The following is a 21,697-nucleotide window of genomic DNA, read 5'->3' as shown; positions in this document are numbered from 1 at the left end:
CCACTACAAAGCGCTGGCAGGGGGGCACCTCTTTCTGCGTGAACACAAGTGCAACGGATATACATAACGGATATTCCTCTCATCTCTCCAACAGAAAGAGAGACTGCGCCAGAAGCAGGCCTCTTCTTGAGGAAAGCGGCGAGAGCGATTACGGACCAATCAAAACGCAGGGAGCCCAGGAATAGCGAACACAACGACAGTACCGGAGAACCCGAGGTACCAAACTAAAAAAGCCCTGCCGGCTCCATTTCTCCTGCGTTCACCACATGCCTGACCCAACACCATACCTCATAGTTCACCGTCCTGCGCGGCACATTTTCATCTCCCCGCGAGAACCTCTCTCCGACAACTCCACCCAATACCCTACCTCGTCTTCCCCTCTGGTTCTGCTGCACCCAACGGATCTACCCAGTAGTGCAGACTGCCCCCCCCACCTCCTCCCCTCCTCCGTCTATTTACCACCCTCTCTGACTGGTCTCACCCAGCGAACATGCACACTGTGGGGGCTGCGTCACCACGGGACAGCAGCTCTGGAGGACAGCGGCCAATAGCAAGACGGGGGGACCAGAGGGAATGCAGGAGGGTAAGGAGTCCTGTCCCGTCGTCGCCTGCGAGGTCGTGGCGTCGGTCTGCGTTGCTGACACGGTCAGAGTGATGGGAGTACTCGGGGGAGGGGGGGGTCTTGGGGGTGGGTCAAAGGTCGACCTCATTCATCCCGCATGGGTGTGACCTTGAGTGGCCGGCTTGTGAAGGGGTCAGGGGTGTTCACAATAGCGCCAGCTGCTATATCGACACAGTGGTGGGTTTCACGGCCGCCTGAGCTCCTGGGTTCACGCTGGGTGCCTGTGCGGATGGTATTTAGCGTGAGATATGTTGCCCACGTTAGCAGAATCACCGGTAACACATGCCGCTGCCTACCGCTGGGGGGTCATTGCTGTAAAATACGAGCCGCGGGATGTTTGTGTGTTTAGAAGGAAGTCAACCGTCGAGGAACGCTTAACCAATCGGTAGAAGTAGTCAAGCTATAGACAAACTGAGATATCACTATGAATATGCTCGTATTAAACCACAGCTAGTCATTCACAATGGAGTATTATGTGTTGTACTTGCGTTTAATTTGGTGATTTGGACGTATCAGGGGCCACGAGATGGATGATATAATAGTATAACTTGTGTTCTGTGAGTAGGCAATATCGAGTCATGTTGTTGCAGTGCATCCATGCAGGATGTGGGTCAAAACCACGAGCAGACCCTGGCCCAATAACACGAGAACCTGCCCCCAAACACACAAGGATAAATGGGTTCTCATGGATCGAGCTAAAACAGAGCGAGAATAGAATCAGGAGAGGGAAGTGTTGTTCCGAGGTAAGAAAAATGAAGTGTTAATTCTATGAAATAGTTTATTTTGAAAATGATTTATGAAGTGTCTGTCATGTCTTGCACACCTTCCTGCTTGTAAAATATGTACACAGTAAATAGCTGCGCCACATTCCCCTGGGATGGTAGGCCTACCTATATTACAAATGTATTGCACTTTTTGCACTCTTTTCCTATGCAAAGCTATGGTTTCCTTGATAAAACAGGTTCATGAATTGTACGGCATCACAATGAAAATGGTAGAGATTGTTGAATTTTTAAGAGTAGCATATGTGTTCAATTTAAGATTTTATTTTCACTATTTGTCAGATATCAGCATTAAAAACACATGTGAATATACCTCTATTTATGGGAATAAAACATTTATTTTAAGGTTTTTCCTTTTAGGATATATATTTTTAGGAGATGTAAAATGGTCAAGAAGCTGCCTAATATTTAATTTGGATGATACAAACTCTGTCTGTAAATATACCTTGCTATGTATTTGGCGCCTACTTGGATGTGGTGCTATTATAATCAAAAAATGCTGTTTAATCAAAGCTTTTATAAAAGGTTGTTTGATTTCTGTTCGTTTTGAGACTAATTATTAAAATTATGTAACACTCATTATGGCTCCTCGTGTCATTTCCCGGGAAGAGTGAGAGTGTGTGTGTGTGTGTGTGTGTGTGTGTGTGTGTGTGTGTGTGTGTGTGTGTGTGTGTGTGTGTGTGTGTGTGTGTGTGTGTGTGTGTGTGTGTGTGTGTGTGTTTATCTTTAAGAGCTGCCAAGGGTGTAATTTGTAGTGCAAAATGCAAGTGCAGTATTAAGTATTGTCAATGGATGCTTTCATTGACGATTTGCGTCTAGTTTGACAAATAACTTCAATAATGCCCAAAATAATCAGATACTGCTGTCGGCCTGTAAAATATTGAATAAAACCCATCCACCGGGTGTTTTATGTTTAAACAAATCACTACAATTAAAGGGAAACGGGTATAGCCTTATTTGTATGTTTAAATCGGTTGTACGATCAGTTCCCATAGGCTGATAGTGTATCGTATTACGCACCATACTGCAACGTTCCCTTTTGCGCGTCATTTTATGGCATCGTGTGACGGATTGTTTTGAAACAATCGTTGAAACGGTTGCAGGAGATGTTTGGAGATAGACACATTTTCTCACAACCAAGAACAAATGAATGCCTGCGGAAAGTTTTTACGTTCACTAGATTATAGTAGTCTGTGTCGGCAGGACTAAAAATAATCACATTATTATTGCCATCATTGCCGTTTATTTTTTCCCAGTAACCAAACCATTCTGCTTACATTAATAGTGGCTTCACAGTTAGGGTACTCGCACTGTTGCTACAATAGATTTGTACAATCAAATTGTACAAGTAGACTTTCTTTATAACTAACACTAAAGTCTACGGGTTACTTTAGCAAATCGAGTAGTCCACCAGTTCCAACAAATTCGAAGGACTTCGATATTCACAGAAATCCACGAGAGTCTTGAACCGACCGACCTTCTATCGCCACTTATCCATCATGTTCCACATAGTGGAAACTACGAGATACATACATTTACCCATTGATGTTCAGACAAGGGTTCCTCTCACCCACTGGGATTGTTTAATCTGTTTTGAAATAGAAAATAAACTTGATTAAACCTACAGTAAAGCAGTCCTACTTATAAAGTCGTGCGTAAACGTGCCGGTTACCATGGCTAGGTTTTCATGCAGTGTGGCCAATTCTGTACCACCGCGAAAGGGTGAGGAAATGATGTGATGGATACAGTTCGTTCAAAGTCCGTGTAAGAAGTAGAAACTGTCCGCGTTTCTCCACGTTGTGTATAAAGGACATAATAGTAGTACTAGGCCAACACTTTTGCAGACCACGTATCCCGCGCGTAGCATATCTCCAAACAGAGAAGGGATGGAAGTATAGAGCTGCTGACGATAACCTTTTCTTTTTTTTACTCCCTTTGAGCAATCCCGTAGATATGAACGTTAATACGTCTAAGGTTGAAGCAATCATCACACACGGTTCATTCTGTTTTAGTCCAACGATTCGATCGACAAACAGCGACACTGTTTGACGCGCTGGATGCGCTTCTTCTTGGTGGAAGGCTGCTGGTCCGGACAGTTCAAAGTCAACGTCATGGTGGTGAATCGCTTGGGCTTACAAAAGGAGCACGACTGGAAAGCCCCCTCTTCCCTGCGCACGTGCCGGGGGATGTAGAAGGAGTTGCACTGTCCGTAGCAGAACCGGTTGATGATGGTCCGGCTGACGCAGCCCTCCTCGTGGATGGTTTGCTTGAGGGGCTGCGTCTTGCACCAGTCGCGCTTCAGATAGCGGCGCTCCGTCACATGCAGAGCCTCCTGGCTGGACTCCAGCACCTCCTCGGCGGCTGGTGCGGACGATGAGCCCTGCCTCCGTCGGGAACCGGAGCCCGCCTGTGGTGGTGCTGGTGGCTGCGGTTGCTGCTCCGATTCGTTTGGGTTGTATTTGTCGGGATGAGGAATGGCGCCCTGCGAGCCTCGGTTTCGTTTGGAGTCCACGGGAGAGCAGGACAGCATGCAGCCCCAGATGAGAATCATGCCACAGAGGAGACGCGTGGAGCCGGCCATCCTTTAGGGAAGGATGGCACAACAGTTAATCATCTGTAGGATCGTTTCGACACTATTGATTATTGATGTCTCACGCGTAAAAAACCGGACGGGCGCGCTGCGTAAATACGAATGAAGCATCTAGGCTCAGAGCCTGCTAGATATAACATTTCAACTCAACACCAGGATTTGTTAGTTTTGAGCCAAGCTACGAAATACCATGCCGAGTGTGTGTAAACTCGTATCTGCATAACGTAGTTATTCATCTATAATATCTAAACCATAGGCGTGTCCAAGTGCTTTCGGGATAGTTGATGCAAGTTATTTTTCAACTTTCAGAACTCTGCTGCTTCCCAGACGGGTAAATATCCACTTATTTTTTAGGTTAAATACGTCCACTTACCTGTGCAGACTAAACCTTGAAATGTCTTCTCTGAGGGGATCCCTTCAGGGCTTCAAAGATAACTCCCCAGATGAAATTGTCCTAATAACGTTGACCGTAATACACACAACTAGGACGCACAGCAGTGGGATTCGAGATGGGTGGGAGGCTGACTCTTCCATAGACAGGGGCTGGAGGCTTTAATACAAATTGCTTCAGCGCCGGACTGTCTCCTTTTTAAATGTCTGCCAGCTGAGATGTGCAGTTCCCTCCACATTATTGGCTAAGCGCGATGTAGAGAAAATCCAAACTATCCGCCCCTTCAACACTTGTGTGAACCCACCTCAAGAAGACCGAGAAGCAGAGAAAGTGGAGGGAGGGATTTCAACCACCTATGTTGTCTGCATTAATCAAGACTCCGGCAACATTTCGGTGATAACCACATATGTGCGCGTAATTTGGCGATCAAGCCTATTTGACTGCAAGTTGGATGTATTCGTTTGTCATTTGTCATCGTGATTGTTTCGTTTGAAGACATAACCATGCGGGTTGTTTAAAGTAGCATAGCCTACGTCTTAAGAAGCACAACAGACAGAAAATACTGTAGTTATATACTATAATATATATATAATACTCGACTTCACAAAACTATGTAGTGCCGAATGTTATCCAATTGGTCGTGATTGGTCACTGCTGCTATTTTCATCCCTAAATAAACATTTATAAATACCTGTATAGTCTTACGACTTATAATATTCCAAACACGAATAATAACCATTGATGTGTAGTTCCTATTATTTATGTCAAACTATACATGGTCCTATTGGGCTATAGTGATCTCTGATCTCTAAATAGATAAATGCCCAAGTAAGTCTTTGTTTAAATGACATTTCAAAGACTACTTGGTTTTCTAACCGTTTTTATCTCAAAAGGAAAAACAATTTGATAATGCTGAAAAAGCCTAATAAAATGCATCACATTTTTAACTCAGAAATTCGTTTGTAGACAAACATTTATTTGGCTGGTGCATATTGTACCCTGGGTTAATTGGATGAAACATGCAGAGGCCCATCATAGGCACCATATGAAACGTCTGTATTGATTTGTTCATTTTCCACAAGCATTTTCGGATGCGTCATGTTGGGTCTTTGAAGATGCCATTGCTATATTTTTAATTTATAAGCTGGGTTTTAAGAGAACTGCATGTGATGACCTGGACCACTCGGAGCCTGCTTGACAGCCTCTTTATCGAGCTCGGCAAAGCCGATGCACTGCTGCCCAGTGCCCATCTGTTGCGCACATGGCGCGGCCTGAACGCGCAGGCTTTTCATGGATAACAGTGCGAATCTAAAGACATGGACTTCAAAACACTGTATGAAAATCGGACATTCCCCTGAGACGATAGTTTGAGAAGGGTTGTCAACAGATCTTGAGTCGGTTCAAACAATTCAAATAGGCCTAGTGTCAGCCTCGCCAAATAGCCAGTTTATGACTACTGACGCAGATCTAACCTTCCAAACGTAAGTCTACACAATTGAAGACTGATAATTATAAATACATGGAATAATTTCACATAAACGTTGGCTACCGTTGATAGGCTTATTAGGGCTATTCATGGAGTCGTCATTAGCGTTGCCATTGTCAGGGACATGACAACTTAGCATGTCAGTTTAAAAGCGCTTTTAGGACGCCCCCGTGTGGCTTGTAGCCCATCTAGCCAGTCGTATTTCTGCAAATAAAATAAGACTAAATCTAATGTCAATCAATATAAGATTTTAATTGGTTGAGCCATTCCAAACAGCATATTCAAAAGGGTGCAAATTGTAAATGTACATGACACAATACCCAGATTAATACTGTATAGCAAAATTCGTTACCAAAATAAACTGCTTTGACATTTCATATAGTGGAAATCCAGTACAATTACTGCAAAAAAATATTTTTTTTAAACCACAAGTACAGTTGATTTAAAACATAATTTTAAATTAAAAACGTAATCTAAAGACGAATGTTCTTACCAATTGTACCTTGTCACTTGCTTATTGAAGCAGAACTAAATTAAATGTGTTGAAATGTCCAAGCTTCCTTTAGATGGAAAACTAGAGCAAAACTACATTAAGGCAACTGCTTAGAAGCATCGCATGAAGCAAAAGCACAACAAATTAAGACAATCAGAGAATCCAGGTCAAAATAAATTAAACTCCCAGAAACGGTTTTAAAAGCACCTCTTTACAAAACCTGGACAGTGAACCGAAAAATTGGCACAGAAGACTTTCTACAAATCGATGGGCTTGGTAGCAGACAGCAGTCGAACCTCACTGAGCGGGTTTCTAGGTGAACCCCTGTAATGCTGCACATCCTTATCAGCTACATGCTGCAGACGGGTCTGCCTGCCCTCCGACACGCCCGTCTTACCGACAGGGTCTGAAGAGTCCCTCGCTGACCTCGACGGCACCTGGTTCGTCACGTCACCCAGAGCACAAACCCTGTGCTTCCGAGCCAACGTGCTGCTGGGCTTCCTCGGCGGCACCGGGGGCGGTATCTTTGCGGCGCCTACTTTGCCCGTGGGCGGCGCGGCTGGTTCTTCTCCCTGGTACGGTTGAAGCTGGGACGCCGAGGGGAGGACGCTCTCCAGGCTTACCGACTTCCCAGCCGGACCGCTCTGGCTGGTGGAGAGCCGCAGGCCCAGCTTGGCTCTCCGGCTGTCGCCCAGGAGGGAGTTGATCCTGCGGACCGACTGCCGCACGGGCGTGCGCTGGAACTTCAAGGGCGTCCGGCCCCCTTTGGCCTTGGCGCCCCTGGGTGAGTACAACGTGAGCTTGTTGAAGTGCTGGATGTGGTCCGCCACTCGAGGCCTCTGAGATTCAGGAGATAGATCTCCCAACACTGCTAGCTGGTTTAGGGCCTCTGTCTTTTCGATCGTGGCACCGTCGCCTTTGTCCTCCTCTGAGGTTTTATTAAAGTCGCCGTGAAAGTCCAGGTTCATTCTACACGGGGTGGACTGTAAGCCGGCGGAGACACCCAGCTTGAAGTGAGCGGGGCTCTGGATGTCCAGGGCATCGATCAGTTGGCTGCAGTTGATGTGTTGAACTCCCTCATCGGCCTCCTCGCCCCCCATGGAGCCGTTGTTGCAGCTTAAAGAACCGGCCGCAGCACCACACAGGGAACCATCGGGGGTCTTAACCCCTCGGTTAAAATACAGGCCAGACTCGAACAGCGCACTGTCGATATGCAAAGGAGACAAAGCGGCCAGTTCCATCTGGCTGAAGGTGATGTTTTGGTCATCGGCCAGCTTTCTCGTTGGCGTCGTACGGCCGGATCGCTCGAGGTCTGTAGAAAGTACCCTGAGAGTTGGGGTCTCCGGGGGGGGCATCAGGAGGCTGGCTGAAGGCTGCGTCCGCTCGTCTTCTCTGGGGGTGCCGTCTGCAGGGACTTTGAAACCCTCAGATGGTTCGGTCGGGATGGGAGCCACCTGGGCGTGCGCGAGGGAACCGTAGTTGCTCTCCAGGCTCTCTGCGCTCGAGGCACAACACAGCCTCATGGGAAGGCTCGGCCCTGCGGGAGGCTTGCAGGCCACGATGGCCGGCTCTGAGAAGTAGTTGCTCTTCAGGCCTCGGTTCAACGGGGTGTCCGTGAACGACCTGCCACCGAAGGCCCGGGGGCCATCCGGGGTCTCGGGGCACCATGAGGTCTGCTGGGGGGCCGAGTCGCGGTGAGGGGATAGCAGGTTGTCCTCAGATTTGCTGATGAACTTGGAGCCTACAGGAATTGGATGAGATGGTGGCAGTGATCAATACTTTTTTTTTTTAATGCTGCATTTAAAAGTCTAGTTCTTTGGATTTATGTGAATTTCGGGAATAAACACTTACTCTTTGACTCCTTTTTAGCAGCGGGGGTGAACTCTGCGTCTCTGGTGGGGCAAAAACTGCTGGTGCTCTCCTGAGTGGCAAGTCGCCAGCCAATGGATACTGATCCCTTTGTCCAATGAGAATGAGAAATGAGAGATGAGATCTACTTGGCTCTTGGGGAAGTCAAGCTAATATTGTATAGCAACAATATAACTAAGAGCAGTGAGTATTATGTTGTTAAACGTCCCTGACAGATGTTAAATGTAGTGTTTAAAAGGTTAAGTTATGATTTTTGGTTAGTACTTCAGAGGACAATTAAAATCACTTCGAAGTTTGTTTTTTAGCATTTTTATTAAGTCCAAACTATACATATAAAGTATAATACATTTCCCTGATATAGTATGAATATATTTCTGAACAGCTTATTAAATAAACCTGATTCAGGTTCCTTTTCATTAGAATAATTCTCTCTCAATACATATTTAATATATTTTTTAGTGGTTTAAGTTTTACAGTGGTTTAATATAATGATAGAACTTAGTGTCTTGAATTGTATGCATCGTATATTGCATCATCAGTTTATCTAGGTCCTTTTATGTCATAAAATGTTTATAGCTCCTATTAAACCTCAAACCATGCTTATCGTTAAGACTTTGTTATACACCTATAATATAAAGTACCCAAGCTGACACAGCAAGACAATAAAAGTGCAACTGTGCAATACTGTACCCCATAACATCACCTAGCGTGCATCATGTTATGCTAATTTGAATACAAATGCAATTCATTTTAAGACAAAAAAATGCCACAGGGCGATTCATTAAGAGCATGTTTCTGATAATCCAGGTTTAGAGGACATGATGGTTTGATTGTCAGGTCTTTCGGGCGCCCACACTTACAGCATCTTTGCTGCTCTTTCCAAGGCTGAAGCGCGAGCGGATAGACTTGCGAGGCTCTTCCTTCTTACTGACTTTGGGGGAAAAGCACCCAGCCTTTCCAGATTCAACTCTGGAACAACAATATGAATTTGAAAAAAAAGTCGATTAATATCGTATTCCATGTGGATGGGCCTATACAGACACATGTACGCGGTGCCGGTGTTTGTTCAGGAGCCTGTACCTCTGGACGACGTGCCTGCTGCTCAGTCGTCTGCTCTTCCTTCGGGCAGCTGAGCGAACACTGGATCGTGCTGCTGGGGACATGGCATGCTTCGAGGAGGACTTGTCCAAAACTCCTGATGCACTGTATGCTGCGAAATAATGACAGGATTGTTTCTTAAAGACGCATGATCAACATTATGAAAGTCATTGTAAATTAGTAAATTAATCCAATGATTTATTAGTTAAAAAGTAAAAAGGCAAAGCAATACCTGATCCAGGCGTGGAGGCTCCACTGAACAGAGCGTTTGGAAGAAAGTCTAAACCGGTCTTTTTGATGGATCTACGTTTCTTGTTTGAGAATCCGAAACTCTGACCGGATTCCATGGGAAGTTTGCGCTTGGACGGTGTTGCGATCACGGGAGTAGCGGAGGAAAAGACTGGCAGAAATCACAAAAGCACCAGTTTATAGTCACAAGCTGGCAGAACTACTTTCATTCTGTCAGAAAGCCAAACTATTTGAATGTAGCCGATGGGAGAAGATTAGTGCAATTGACAGACAAGCAGGCAAAGTCAGTCCAGACGGGCATAACTCATTCCGAGTGGATTACCATCACAGCAAGTGTGCATTCAGCCCAATGGAAGGAAGCACATGTAATCAGCGGAAATACAAAAAAATAGAATTACTGTTTGAATGACAGAGAGAGATTATATTTTAATGAGCAAGCATGATGGATACAGACATTTTTGCGATCATTCTGCAAGATGCCACATCGTTTGACGGCTTTGACGCACGCGGGTTAACCGCGATACCTACCAAAACTGTCTGTCTGCAAGGTTTTTGTAGGCGTTCTATTAGTTTTTATCTTATTCAGAGCACCATTGACCATATCTGAAACGTGAGACAAACCAAACTACTTACAGAGTACCGATCGGAGCCACTTCAAGCGATAGGTATGGCATTCATCACTGGTTAAAACCTGAGGCTGGATCATATAGTCGTACCTCCTAGGCTACGTCTACGCCTTCTGGAACCCGCGTTCTCCTGCTCCTCGTGGGACGGAGATTGGGAACCTCCGTCACAGCCCATCATGGCGGGAACCTTCTCCATGAGGAACGGTGGCAACATACCTGTACAGCAAGTAGATAAATATAATCATGCAATCATACATTCATATTGGATCATATGTTTTGGCATCAGGGTTCCCTTAGGCGTAAATTTACAGGCCATTGGTCGACTAGAAATTCACAAGAATATAATCTTGACCGCCATCTGCTGGTGAAGGTTCAGAGTATGTGTTGGAGCATGGCCTACTGTTGCATAGACTACCACTGCCCTCTTTGTTGCGATAGGCAGGGACACATACAGAGGTGAGGGGCCAGGGGCAAGTGCCCCGGGGCATGACAAGGGCCAGTGAAATAAATAAAAATAATAAAATCAAGGGGCCCCAGCTTATTTTATATACTATTGACCCTACGTGGTGGATATAATCTAACTAACCCTATGACTGTGGGCTTTAACACACACGGCACGCCTATTACATAATATGGTTACATGTTCCCCGTAAATTCCAACTCTTTCAGCCATGTTGGCAGGCCAAACAAATGGCTAGCAGAAACTATGGTTGGCATGCAAGAGACTCACTGCTGCAATCTCCATCATCTTCAAAATAGGAAGAAAAATCGGAACATCAGGAGTGTTATGGATATAAAAGATATTTTCAACAATTCGTTTTCCAAATGTTCATGCCCGACTTCGGGACAACCACCATTTATGAATACGAGCATCCTGAGCAACACTCTACAACTCCAGAGCGCGCACAGGCCAAAGATATTACTGGCCAAATGGCGTGCACGTTGAGGAATCCAGTCAGTCAGGTGGATCTGTGAGGTGATTGAGGTGAACGGGTCAGCAATGCGGTCGTACCGAAATCTTTGGAATTGTCTATGAAGCAGCGGATGACTGCCGCCTGCAGCCTGAGGCGTTTCTCCGTGTTGGCGTTCATCTTCTCGCTCCCGTCCCCAGAATGGAGGAGGTTGGGTGCCAGGATCACAGACAGGTTGCTGCTGTCCATCTTGTTCTCTGCACTCCTGGAGAAAGAAAGGGTAGCGAAAGGGGACCCAGCCGGTTGATTAAACCCCAAAAAAAAGAAAGGAGAAAAGGAAAGTCGTAGACATTCAAACTGATGATTAGAAGATTGCGAGTCGAAGATACCTCAGGGAAACGTGGTGGACGAAGTCAAAAAAGTGACGCAGGACGCTGAGGTTCTTCTCCGACAGAACGCAAGACAGCAGCAACACGGCCGACGTCCTGTCCTCCTCTGTGGGGAGCTGCTGGGCTTTGAGCAGGGCCTCGTTCAGCTCCGTTGGCAGGATGGGCTCGGGCAGCTCTCTGAAGAACTGCTTCACCAGGCCGGCAATGTCGCAGGGCAGGGCGCCGGATAGGCAGTCCTCGCCCGCATCCAGCTTGGCCTGAACCAGGGGGAAAGAAAACCCAGCGCCGTCGTAAATGGTAAACGGACTGCAATTTTATAGCGCTTTTCTAACCAGTGGCCACTCAAAGCGCTTTACAATATTCCCGGACATTCACCCATTCATGCGCCCATTCACACACCGACGGCGGTGTCAACCATGCAAGGCAACAGCCGGCTCTCCGGGAGCAGTAAGGGTGAGGCTTCTTGCTTAGGGACACCTCCCACACTCAGCTAGGAGGAGCCGGGGATTGGCCAACCCGCCTGATTCACATGCTGCCCAGTGCCCAGTCGTGTCAGACTTGGGGGTCCCGGGGTCAAGGTCGACCTCTCAATGGCAGGGTCAACCCAGGTCATCACTCACCCTGAGTGCCTTCAGGCGAACAACGGAGCCCGACTTTCTGAACAAGCCCTCTGTGTCTATGTGGGCCGTCAGCTGCATGCAGGCATCCACTAGAAACCTGTGGGAAGGGGAAAACAAACAATGTGTGTCAGATTAAAAAGACAAACTTCAAAATGCACGATTGGGAAATTGCATGAGCTTTGAACTGATTGGCTCCCACTTGCCTTGGCACACTGCCATGTTCCATATTATAATATGGAAGGCTCTCCAGCGACATCCCAAAAACCTTGGCCTGCAAGTGGAAAAAAAACAAAGATGAACTCCATGATAGTCGGCTGTAAATGAGAGAAAACCGTTGGCACAGTGCAAACCATCCAGTGCTCAGCATCAGCCATGTGGTATTAACTCATCAGGTAACGGATGGTGAAATCTAGAATTCCAGGTCAAGCATGTGACCAACCCCTGGCTTAACGATTAAGTACAAGGTTTGAGCAGGAACAGGGTAGCGCAGCCCTTAATCCAAAATATCTTAAGAGCCAATGGAAAATAATTGAAAACAAACTTGGGAAATGAAGGAGGGAAGTTCAATCGTTTTAAGTACAACCCATGCTTTGTTACTATCTAAATCTTGTGACTGTTCAGCAAGGATTTCTCAAAGGGTTGAGTCAGTATTGCGCGAATGGTAATGGAGACGTTTTAACTTATTTTATAACCTATGGGTTTCTACTGAGTAGTTTCTTGTCCAGCGTCTCTGCAGTCAGTTTCATTCAAATGTCAAGGAAATATGGCCCTTGGGGGATCATACGTGGGCGCTCCATTGTTTGGGAAAAGTTGTACCATTATGTTTAAACTGCCAAACAATGTACACTTAACAGGCATACGTTACACAAATGGTTTTCTGAAGGGGAGGGGTGCATGGTTTCAACTATATGCAAATGAGATTAGACAATAACAACAATGAAGACATATGTCAGGTCGATGCGTTGAATGTGCTCGAATTTGTAGTTTGATTTAAGTGACTTATCATGCCATAGGCAGATTTACATTTTTCTGGGAATTATTTGTTTAGTGAAAACTATAAAAGTATATTGTTTGATATTGGTCCTACTTACCGATTGAGTAGTTACTGCCTTGCTGCCCTGTTTGTTTTTATTCCAATTCTTTATCTTTATTCCACAGGCAGCTCGCAGTTGCTCCACAGCCACCAGACGCATCACGTTTCTCTCCATCGCCTTCATGTCTGCTCCAAAAACCTTCAACTGTATTTGTAGCTTAAGACAAGTTGTCCCTATGCGTTCAACCTTGTTAATCGGGTACAAACAACCAATACACCTTCCAATCCGGTGCGAGTTAGACTTCTTGTGTTTTAAAGCAAACGCAGTTTATAAATGCGTCATATCAGGTGCTGTAAAAACAGCAGACCCGACCAAAACTAGACGCAATATGAACTAAAACCACCGAAGGGTCTTCCAACGTGCATTCCGTTGACTGTGTATAAACCGCAGCTATTTTACGAGATTAACCTCGAAAACGGAGCCTTTGTTCTCGGTTAGCATGTACTCTGAAACAACCAAATACATTGTTACAAAGAAATACAACGCGATCGTCTGTAATCCATCATATATCTTGAATTAAAGCGTTAGCTAGCTAACTACATTAGCTTCAACGCAAGCTCCGTGGCACTTATTTTCAACGGGGCAACTTCCGCAGATCATTCAAATGGCAGCGCTCCCTACACTCCCCGCTGTGATTGGACAGAGAGGTTTCAACGCATTGCCGATTCGGGCGGAGCTTTCACTTTTGGGCCAATGAGAGCTAAGTACACAGCCCAATTTCCATGGGCGAAACAGTGGTTGAAACCTTCCCACTTTTTCTGATAATTATATTTTCCTTGGAGGGGATCAACACTGCAGCAAAAAAACATTAAATCATATTCGGAATACGTTAATGTAACAACTGTTCTACAATACCCTACACTAATTATTTTTATTTTATTAGGTCATTGGTTTTCTAAATTGAATAAGCATGAATATGACTGAGATCCTTATAGACATACCATTTGATTCATGTTTCTATGCTGACCTTTACATGCCTTTTCGGTTTATATTGTAATGTTGGCCAAAAAAACGTCTATCTTGTTTTAAACAGGCTGGCTCATCCCCAAATTGTGTCAACATACATAGGCCTACTTGTCTTCATAGGTAGGGAGAACAGTGTCTGGAGAAGCAAAGAGAGAGCATCTAAACACAGAATAGCCGCAGGCAGGTTTGAAACAAATGCCTGTTCTAGAATGCAACCGTCCTACCAAATGGGCGTCCATTCCAACCCTCTCCCCCATTGCCATTCCTGGATGTAGAGAGGCCTGTCAATGCAAGCATTCATCCCTCTAAGGCGGGACTCCTACTGCAGTGCACGCTTCATTTGAATCCCCCATGGGGCGTAACCAAATGTTCCTGTATATTCAGGAACATTTGTGCTGCCCGGGAAGGACTCAAGGTAGTAGTAGGGGAAAACATATACTTATAGATCTGCTCTTACGCTGGTGGTGTTTGCTTTTCCTCCTGTATACAATTATCCAACACAACTAAATCAACTACATCTGTTCAAATATAGATGGAGCTTGTGTTGAATGCAAAGTAGGATATTGGAATTCATGGTTGAAACTTTTTTTACAGACGTATTTTAAGTCCTTAACACCAACGGTAGAAATGGTAAGGAAGTATTGGTTAATCCTTGATCCCAATATCGCGTAAAAGTTTAGTTTCTTCCACTTTTAAAGCCATTAACATTGCCGGGATTCACACCAGATTATGCAATAATCTTTAATATCTTTCAACGTGTGTCAGACATCTTTCCTGCACATCAAACAAGTCAACAAGTCACGGAAAGATTCAAGCCTGCTGTCACAATGATTTATTTTTATTACAACAGCACATATATACAGTTGACAAAGACATACAAGTGCTTGTATGCATGGATGGTGTTGTGTGCGTTTAGAAGCACTTCCTGTGGACAATGGACGGTCCTGCCTCATCATACTCCTGCTTGCTGATCCACATCTGCTGGAAGGTGGACAGGGAGGCCAGGATTGAGCCTCCGATCCAGACCGAGTATTTTCTCTCCGGGGGAGCGATGATCTACACAAGTTGGAGGAAAAACAAATAAAGAATTGTGTGTTATTGTAAGGTGGTTAGGTCACTATATACATGCCCTATGTTCTTCAGGCAAGGCTCAAGTAGACAAAATGAGGATGACTTTGGTTTTCCCCTCACCTTGATCTTCATGGTGGACGGGGCCAGGGCTGTGATCTCCTTCTGCATGCGGTCAGCGATACCGGGGTACATGGTGGTGCCACCAGACAGCACGTTGTTGGCGTACAGGTCCTTGCGGATGTCGATGTCACACTTCATGATGCTGTTGTAGGCCGTCTCATGGATGCCAGCGGACTCCATACCTGGAATGGGATTGACACACAAAATGAACCTTCACGATAAAGATATTAAAACCGCAGAGGGAAAGAAAAGGGAATGTAACCGCCAGACCAGGTTAAAGTAATCCAGGTGACTCACCGATGAAGGAAGGCTGGAAGAGGGTCTCAGGGCAGCGGAAACGCTCATTGCCGATGGTGATGACCTGTCCGTCGGGCAGCTCGTAGCTCTTCTCCAGCGAGGAGGAGGAGGCGGCGGTCGCCATTTCGTTCTCAAAGTCCAGCGCCACGTAGCACAGCTTCTCCTTGATGTCTCGCACGATCTCACGCTCGGCTGGCAAAAACACGTAAAACAACCCCACGTTAACATGACCATGGAGAGGATCATGGAACGTTTGTGTTGTGGCCACTCAGACGTGAGTCGGACACAGTGGAGCTCTGCTGAACACACCAGTGGTGACGAAGGAGTAGCCGCGCTCCGTCAGGATCTTCATCAGGTAGTCGGTCAGGTCACGACCGGCCAGGTCCAGACGCATGATGGCGTGGGGCAGGGCATAACCCTCGTAGATGGGGACGTTGTGGGTGACACCATCCCCAGAGTCAAGCACAATACCTACAACGGACATACACACACACACACACAAACACACACACGCACACAATCACACACACGCACACACACAGACACAGACCGACAGACACAAACAGGCACAAGGAGCCATAATTAACCACGCGTGCCTGAGACTAGTGTGAGGACCAGCTGTCAAAAGGCGAGTAATCTCCCTTCAAACGCGTCAAGTCATAAATACATACAATGCTGCTGACATCTGGGCCTCGCACCCTTAGCACTGCCAGCCAGGGCTTAGCACCCATCATTGGCAGTGACAGGGTGATTCCACCCAGAAGACGGATGACTTCAGTGTCACACGATGCCATGCAGTGCATGTCGAGAAGAATCTCTCTGCTGATCTTAACACATCCCACGTAAAGGGAGGCTAAGCGATGGCCCTTTGGCTCTGAAGAGGGCTTTAGAGCCAAAGGGAGCTGGGAGGGTACACACCGGTGGTACGGCCAGAGGCATACAGGGACAGCACAGCCTGGATGGCCACATACATGGCGGGAACGTTGAAGGTCTCAAACATGATCTGCAGGAAAGAAACAGGATGTGAGACACAGAATGTTAGTGAATGTGGCTTTTAATAGATGAAGGTTATCCAGACTCTTTGGCGCGCACCACAAAACAGACACAGATGCAAACTTGGATGATTTGAGGCTGTGCAATTGGGGAGGTGTTGGCGTTGAAAGTACCTGGGTCATCTTCTCCCTATTGGCCTTGGGGTTCAGGGGAGCTTCGGTGAGCAGGGTGGGGTGCTCCTCGGGTGCCACACGCAGCTCGTTGTAGAATGTGTGGTGCCAGATCTGTGACCAATACAAATATCCGATGTCAGTGCTACACTCTGCGGTGTGTCACATGACCTCCGTCCAGAATGAAGTCACAAGAATTGGTTGGGTTACGCTAAGACACGATTCTTGTATGATCGTATTCAGACAGGAAGCCACGGTCAACACACATATACACATACACACACACACACACACACACACACACACACACACACACACACACACACACACACACACACACACACACAAACACACACCTTCTCCATGTCGTCCCAGTTGGTGATGATGCCGTGCTCAATGGGGTACTTCAGGGTCAGGATACCCCTCTTGCTCTGGGCCTCGTCACCCACGTACGAGTCCTTCTGACCCATACCCACCATCACACCCTGGGAACCGTCCACACAAAAGCGCAGGTGAGAGGACATATTGGATTAGCCAATAGAGTTCCTTCCATCTCTATTTATCTCTGCTCCTTAGCTTGATTGAATAGTCTACTGAATAACTAAATAATAATAACAATTATGGTTCATTGGGGGGAATGGGAGGGGGCTTGTAGGGATTTGAAGCTCTGGCACCATTGCCATTATTACATTTACATTTAGTGCATTTAACTTACAATGATTCATACACCGACGACAGCGTCAACTAAGCTTGTCGGGAGCAGATAGGGTTAGGTGTCTTGCTCAGGGACACCTCGACACTGAACGCTAGGGAGAGCCAGGGTTCAAACCAGCAACCTTCCGGTTGCACCTGGTCTCGGCCAACCCCCTTTTATTGAATTTCTCAAGGGTTTGTAGTCCCACCTGATGACGGGGTCTTCCGACGATGGAGGGGAAGACAGCACGGGGGGCGTCATCTCCGGCAAACCCAGCCTTGACCAAGCCGGAGCCGTTGTCGCACACAAGGGCGGTGGTCTCGTCGTCGTCGCACATGATTTGGCTTTGCTGGGTTGGTCTACAGGTGGACAGACAGGAGGAGAGACGGAGAGGGAGGGGACGGAGGTGTTAAGAACAGCTGTCTAAACTCCCTACCCTAGGATTGAGGGAAGGAGCTCAAAGGCCCATCAGGGCTGGCTCTCAGCACCGTGTTGAGTGGGATTGTACTGAACTGACTTACAGGTGACACAACATATTATACACGACTCGGTCATACAATGTGATGAAACAACAACTATGTCTGTTCCTGTTTTAAAGATCCATCGAAGATGGATGATGATTGAACAATCGGGGTGATTGTTGAACACCATCTCCATCAGAATCCACTGTGTTTTCAGAGAGTTGTCAGACATCCCCGCTCAAGTGTTGCCATCATCACGCATATTTACCAGAAACCACTAAGACAAACCACTTGCCCAGGCTCTATCTATAGAGCGCTAATTAGACATGCCTTTGGCTACTATTTCCGTCCCCGCCCGGTTGGACAAACACTGATACTGTATCTCAAAAGCCTGGAGGATGAGGATTGTTCCTGGGACACTACAGAGCTGCTGAGGCAGCACCAAAAAGGGGCATAACAGAAGGACCTGGGGTGTGGGACTATTCTGAGCCCTAGCCCCCCCCCCCCCCCCCTCCCATGTACCTAGGTGGTGATGTTGGTGGAGAGGGGAAACAAGAAGGGTGTCTCTATCTGCAGCTATTTCAGGTTTGGGGGGAGCTTGTCTCAAAGCCAGGCTGGTCGGGTAGCTGTCAGTAAATGGGGACGCTTCTGTTTTACTGCATGCCTCCAAATAGTTTCATTCATTAGACCTCATCCAGCTTTGGTTGCAGTGTCTCCTGGTCTTAATTCACTTAATTATCAATCAACACTCGCTTTTTTCCTGTGGATGCACTGAAGGCAGATGGGTGTTAGGTGCAGGAAATAGCGGGTGCTTGTATCTTAGTAGGTATTTCAATTTTGTCTCAATGTTTCTGAATACAAGATTTTAGTTCTGGTTCTGATTCTGAGTAAAGTATATTTAAGGGCATATGGATGTTTGATCTATTTATTTCTTACTAGAAAGTGGATTTCTCTGCAAGAAAGTGTCTGCATGGCCTTTTTATTTCAGGCATGAATAGTAATTATGCGGCAATAGCAATATTTAGTATAAATTGCAACTCACAGTGAACAACATTTAATTGTTCAGTAATGACACACATTTCTTCCTAAACTTAGGCAACATTTGGTCTTCATTGCGCTACACCCAGATTTGCAATCAACCTCATAAATCCTGCTTCATAATTGGCCTCTATTTGTTGATCTACCAATTCAAGACACATTATTAACATTATAAATTACCATAAAAATTGCATATCATAAAAATGCTGCCCATCATTTACATGAACCTCAAACACAAGCAAACATCCTTCTGAATACAACATACTGTATCCCAAAAGCCTAGCAGAATATCAATGTTTCCAAAAAGAGGTATGAAAGGAATGAAAAGAGGAAATGAAAAATAAATTGAAGGAGGGAAGCTGAGTTAAAGCAGAGTTAGAAGCTCCATCAAGTCCTGGACGTACTCACCTAGTTGCACGGATAGACGGATGCTTCCACTGGGACAGAGGCCCAGGATTTGAGCAGGCCTTAAATACGTCTGTGGCTGGGTCTGGGGCCCAGGGGGCGGGGCTTAGAGTTCATCACACAAGTCCAAAAAGAGCTGCCAGTAAAAAACATACAGATCAACAAGCCAGTAAACCTTAACGAGTGTCATGAACTAGTAAAAAAGGAATTTGAGCAACATGAGCTAATGCCTGCTTATTCTATTCTAAGATGTTATTGATAATTATTATATAGCTAATAGATTAAGAAATACATTTAAAATTCATGTTAGTTGTATTTTTGGCATGTTTTACTTGGTCAAGCAATAATGCTCTCTTCCTTAAGCCTTCAAGCTTCAAGATTTCTAAATATATTGTATTCAGGGAAACGTATACACCTCAAAGCATGACCGAATATCTATTTAATGTAATTATCCAGCAGTTATCATGAATACAGGTGAAAACCTAAGAAATGATGATGTCATTCAATGAAGTTGACATGAGGCGTGAACCCATTAAGCCTCCCTTGGCTTACAAACACAATGTGTGACCTCAGTATCATATTCTGCTGCATACCCCTACAATACTATCCGAGGTCATCCACCCACCTATCAGATTAGACACCCCAGGATCAACTACTAAATCCCCAGAAGCAACATGACATGAGATGTCTGGTTAAGGAGGTGGATAAACCATCCACATACTCAGAAGACGTGTGAGTGTCACTGTGTGTCCGTGCGTGCATGTGTGTGTGTGTGTGTGTGTGTGTGTGTGTGTGTGTGTGTGTGTGTGTGTGTGTGTGTGTGTGTGTGTGTGTGTGTGTGAGTCTGTCTCTTTATGTGTGTCTGGGTCTGTGTTTGTGTGTGTTGGCCTGTGTGTGTGTGTGTGTGTGTGTGTATGTGTGTGTGTGTGTGTGTGTGTGTGTGTGTGTGTGTGTGTGTGTGTGTGTGTGTGTGTGTGTGTGTGTCAGTGTGTGTGTGTGTCTGTCAGTATTTGTGTGTGTCTGTCAGTATTTGTGTGTGTTTGCGTGTGTGTGTCTGTGTGTGCAAGCACACAAGTGTGTGTCTGTGCGTATGTTTGTGTATGTCTGTGAGCGTGTATGATTGTGATCATGTGTGTGAGCGTGTGCGAACAGTGCGTGAGCATATGTGTGTGCGTGCACTGAGCCCACCTAACACAAGCAACAGCTGACGGTAATGCCACTTGGGGTCTGTCTCTGATCTCACTGTCTCAGTGGCTCGCGGCTCTCACTGCCTCCTCCTGATTGGCCCAGCCGTCTCCTTGTAAGGTCACTGTGAGCGCCCCTGTCATTAATGTGCAGCCCACTGCTGCCGCTCCGCGGGGCCAGTGTGTGATATGAGTTCCATATTTGTCCCGCCCAATATCTGCACTTTATCTCCCCTGGGTGTACACTGGACCTTATGAGGTAATACTGTCCTCTGTGCAGCCTCGTTGTAGAGGCATCATTCAATGAGCCGTTGGTATGTCGGGACAACACTCCAGTCCACACATCTGGTGAGGCCAACTGCCCATACTCGAAATCTGAATCAGACACAGGGAGAGGAAGCAGGAGTGATCCGAACAGGGGTATACGGTTTCAAAAATGTGGCGCCTTTCCGAGTCAATTGGGTGAGACCAGAGCGGCCCAGGGGCAGTGAGTAAGGGGTATCTTGGTGGCATCTCGTCTCAGGGGGGAATGTGAAGTCGTACCCCCAAATACTGAAGCCTCCTATTAATAGTGTTTCCTCTCTATCTCCACAGATAGCGGCTGGATGAAGGGGGCTGGACCTGCCATCACAGTGTCTCTCCCTGAACGTCCTGAACGGGGGGGGGGGGGGGGGGTTCAAGCTAGCTGATGTGTGTTAGTATGTTTTGAAAGGTGATTATAGGGAGAGAGCCAAGGGGCTAAGTGAAGGCTTTGCATGCTCTGTATTTACAGATTTGATTTTTGGCGATATGGCATGCACGCAAAGTTAACATCTTTGCTCTGTAAGATATAGATGGATGGGAAATATCTGCTGAGATATGCTATATATTTTATTTAACAAACATAATGGAGATTTGTTTTGAATTTGTGCAATCGCTTACTCCTCAATGCACATCAATTAAATTTGTCCCAAGGCCACTCTTAATTACCCAGCCACCAATCATACACACCCTCGAGCCACCCGTATCAGAAATCTGTCAAAACGATCATCATCAAGTCGCTCCATTACTGCAACTAACTGCCAAATTATTTCTGGGT

General features: G+C 46.1%; 4 protein-coding genes across 6 annotated transcripts in view; 1 reads left to right on the top strand and 3 right to left on the bottom strand.

The window, feature by feature from the left end:
- Positions 1–1,983, top strand: part of LOC132457834 (formin-like) — a 51,582-nt gene extending 49,599 nt beyond the window's left edge. For both annotated transcript variants that reach the window (XM_060052186.1, XM_060052185.1), the window contains one exon: positions 95–1,983. In XM_060052186.1, the coding sequence (XP_059908169.1) occupies positions 95–130 (36 nt within the window). In that variant the 3' untranslated portion in view covers positions 131–1,983. The remainder of the gene's footprint in view (positions 1–94) is intronic.
- Positions 1,984–2,964: 981 nt separating this feature from the next.
- Positions 2,965–4,659, bottom strand: LOC132457837 (gremlin-1-like). The gene is made up of 2 exons (XM_060052189.1): positions 4,368–4,659; positions 2,965–3,986 (listed from the first exon to the last, which is right to left on the bottom strand). Exon 2 carries the CDS (start codon positions 3,983–3,985, stop codon positions 3,413–3,415), a length of 573 nt encoding a protein of 190 aa, XP_059908172.1. The 5' UTR covers position 3,986; positions 4,368–4,659; the 3' UTR covers positions 2,965–3,412.
- Positions 4,660–6,104: 1,445 nt separating this feature from the next.
- On the bottom strand, positions 6,105–13,848 carry arhgap11a (Rho GTPase activating protein 11A). 2 transcript variants are annotated; one of them, XM_060052187.1, is made up of 12 exons: positions 13,218–13,838; positions 12,330–12,397; positions 12,127–12,223; positions 11,507–11,763; positions 11,219–11,382; positions 10,297–10,422; positions 10,109–10,183; positions 9,564–9,731; positions 9,314–9,443; positions 9,094–9,202; positions 8,216–8,321; positions 6,105–8,105 (listed from the first exon to the last, which is right to left on the bottom strand). In XM_060052187.1, the coding sequence occupies exons 1-12, from the start codon at positions 13,341–13,343 to the stop codon at positions 6,622–6,624; spliced, it is 2,910 nt and encodes a 969-aa protein (XP_059908170.1). In that variant the 5' UTR covers positions 13,344–13,838; the 3' UTR covers positions 6,105–6,621. The 2 variants fall into 2 exon arrangements, with proteins under 2 accessions (XP_059908170.1, XP_059908171.1); XM_060052188.1 differs by lacking the exon at positions 10,109–10,183 and having other exon boundaries at positions 13,218–13,848.
- A 1,160-nt stretch (positions 13,849–15,008) lies between these two features.
- On the bottom strand, positions 15,009–19,545 carry LOC132457832 (actin, alpha cardiac muscle). Its single transcript, XM_060052184.1, has 9 exons — positions 19,439–19,545; positions 17,740–17,890; positions 17,194–17,322; positions 16,841–16,951; positions 16,593–16,677; positions 15,984–16,145; positions 15,675–15,866; positions 15,378–15,559; positions 15,009–15,242 (listed from the first exon to the last, which is right to left on the bottom strand). The coding sequence occupies exons 2-9, from the start codon at positions 17,866–17,868 to the stop codon at positions 15,099–15,101; spliced, it is 1,134 nt and encodes a 377-aa protein (XP_059908167.1). The 5' UTR covers positions 17,869–17,890; positions 19,439–19,545; the 3' UTR covers positions 15,009–15,098.
- Positions 19,546–21,697: the final 2,152 nt, after the last annotated feature.

This window comes from Gadus macrocephalus, chromosome 5, assembly GCF_031168955.1.
Source record: "Gadus macrocephalus chromosome 5, ASM3116895v1".
NCBI classification, from domain to species: Eukaryota; Metazoa; Chordata; class Actinopteri; order Gadiformes; family Gadidae; genus Gadus; species Gadus macrocephalus.
This window is presented reverse-complemented; position numbering and strand designations above follow the sequence as displayed.

Excerpts from the sequence above, each read along its gene's own strand:
- LOC132457837 (XM_060052189.1), bottom strand. The coding sequence starts at position 3,985 with ATGGCCGGCTCCACGCGTCTCCTCTGTGGCATGATTCTCATCTGGGGC.
- arhgap11a (XM_060052187.1), bottom strand. The coding sequence starts at position 13,343 with ATGAAGGCGATGGAGAGAAACGTGATGCGTCTGGTGGCTGTGGAGCAA. Across the intron at positions 9,203-9,313 it reads AGCAGGCACGTCGTCCAGAG|AGTTGAATCTGGAAAGGCTG; the intron begins GTACAGGCTCCT and ends TTGTTGTTCCAG. Across the intron at positions 8,106-8,215 it reads TGCTAAAAAGGAGTCAAAGA|GCTCCAAGTTCATCAGCAAA; the intron begins GTAAGTGTTTAT and ends CAATTCCTGTAG.
- LOC132457832 (XM_060052184.1), bottom strand. The coding sequence starts at position 17,868 with ATGTGCGACGACGACGAGACCACCGCCCTTGTGTGCGACAACGGCTCC. Across the intron at positions 17,323-17,739 it reads TCGGAAGACCCCGTCATCAG|GGTGTGATGGTGGGTATGGG; the intron begins GTGGGACTACAA and ends GACGGTTCCCAG. Across the intron at positions 15,560-15,674 it reads CTTCCAGCCTTCCTTCATCG|GTATGGAGTCCGCTGGCATC; the intron begins GTGAGTCACCTG and ends ATCCCATTCCAG.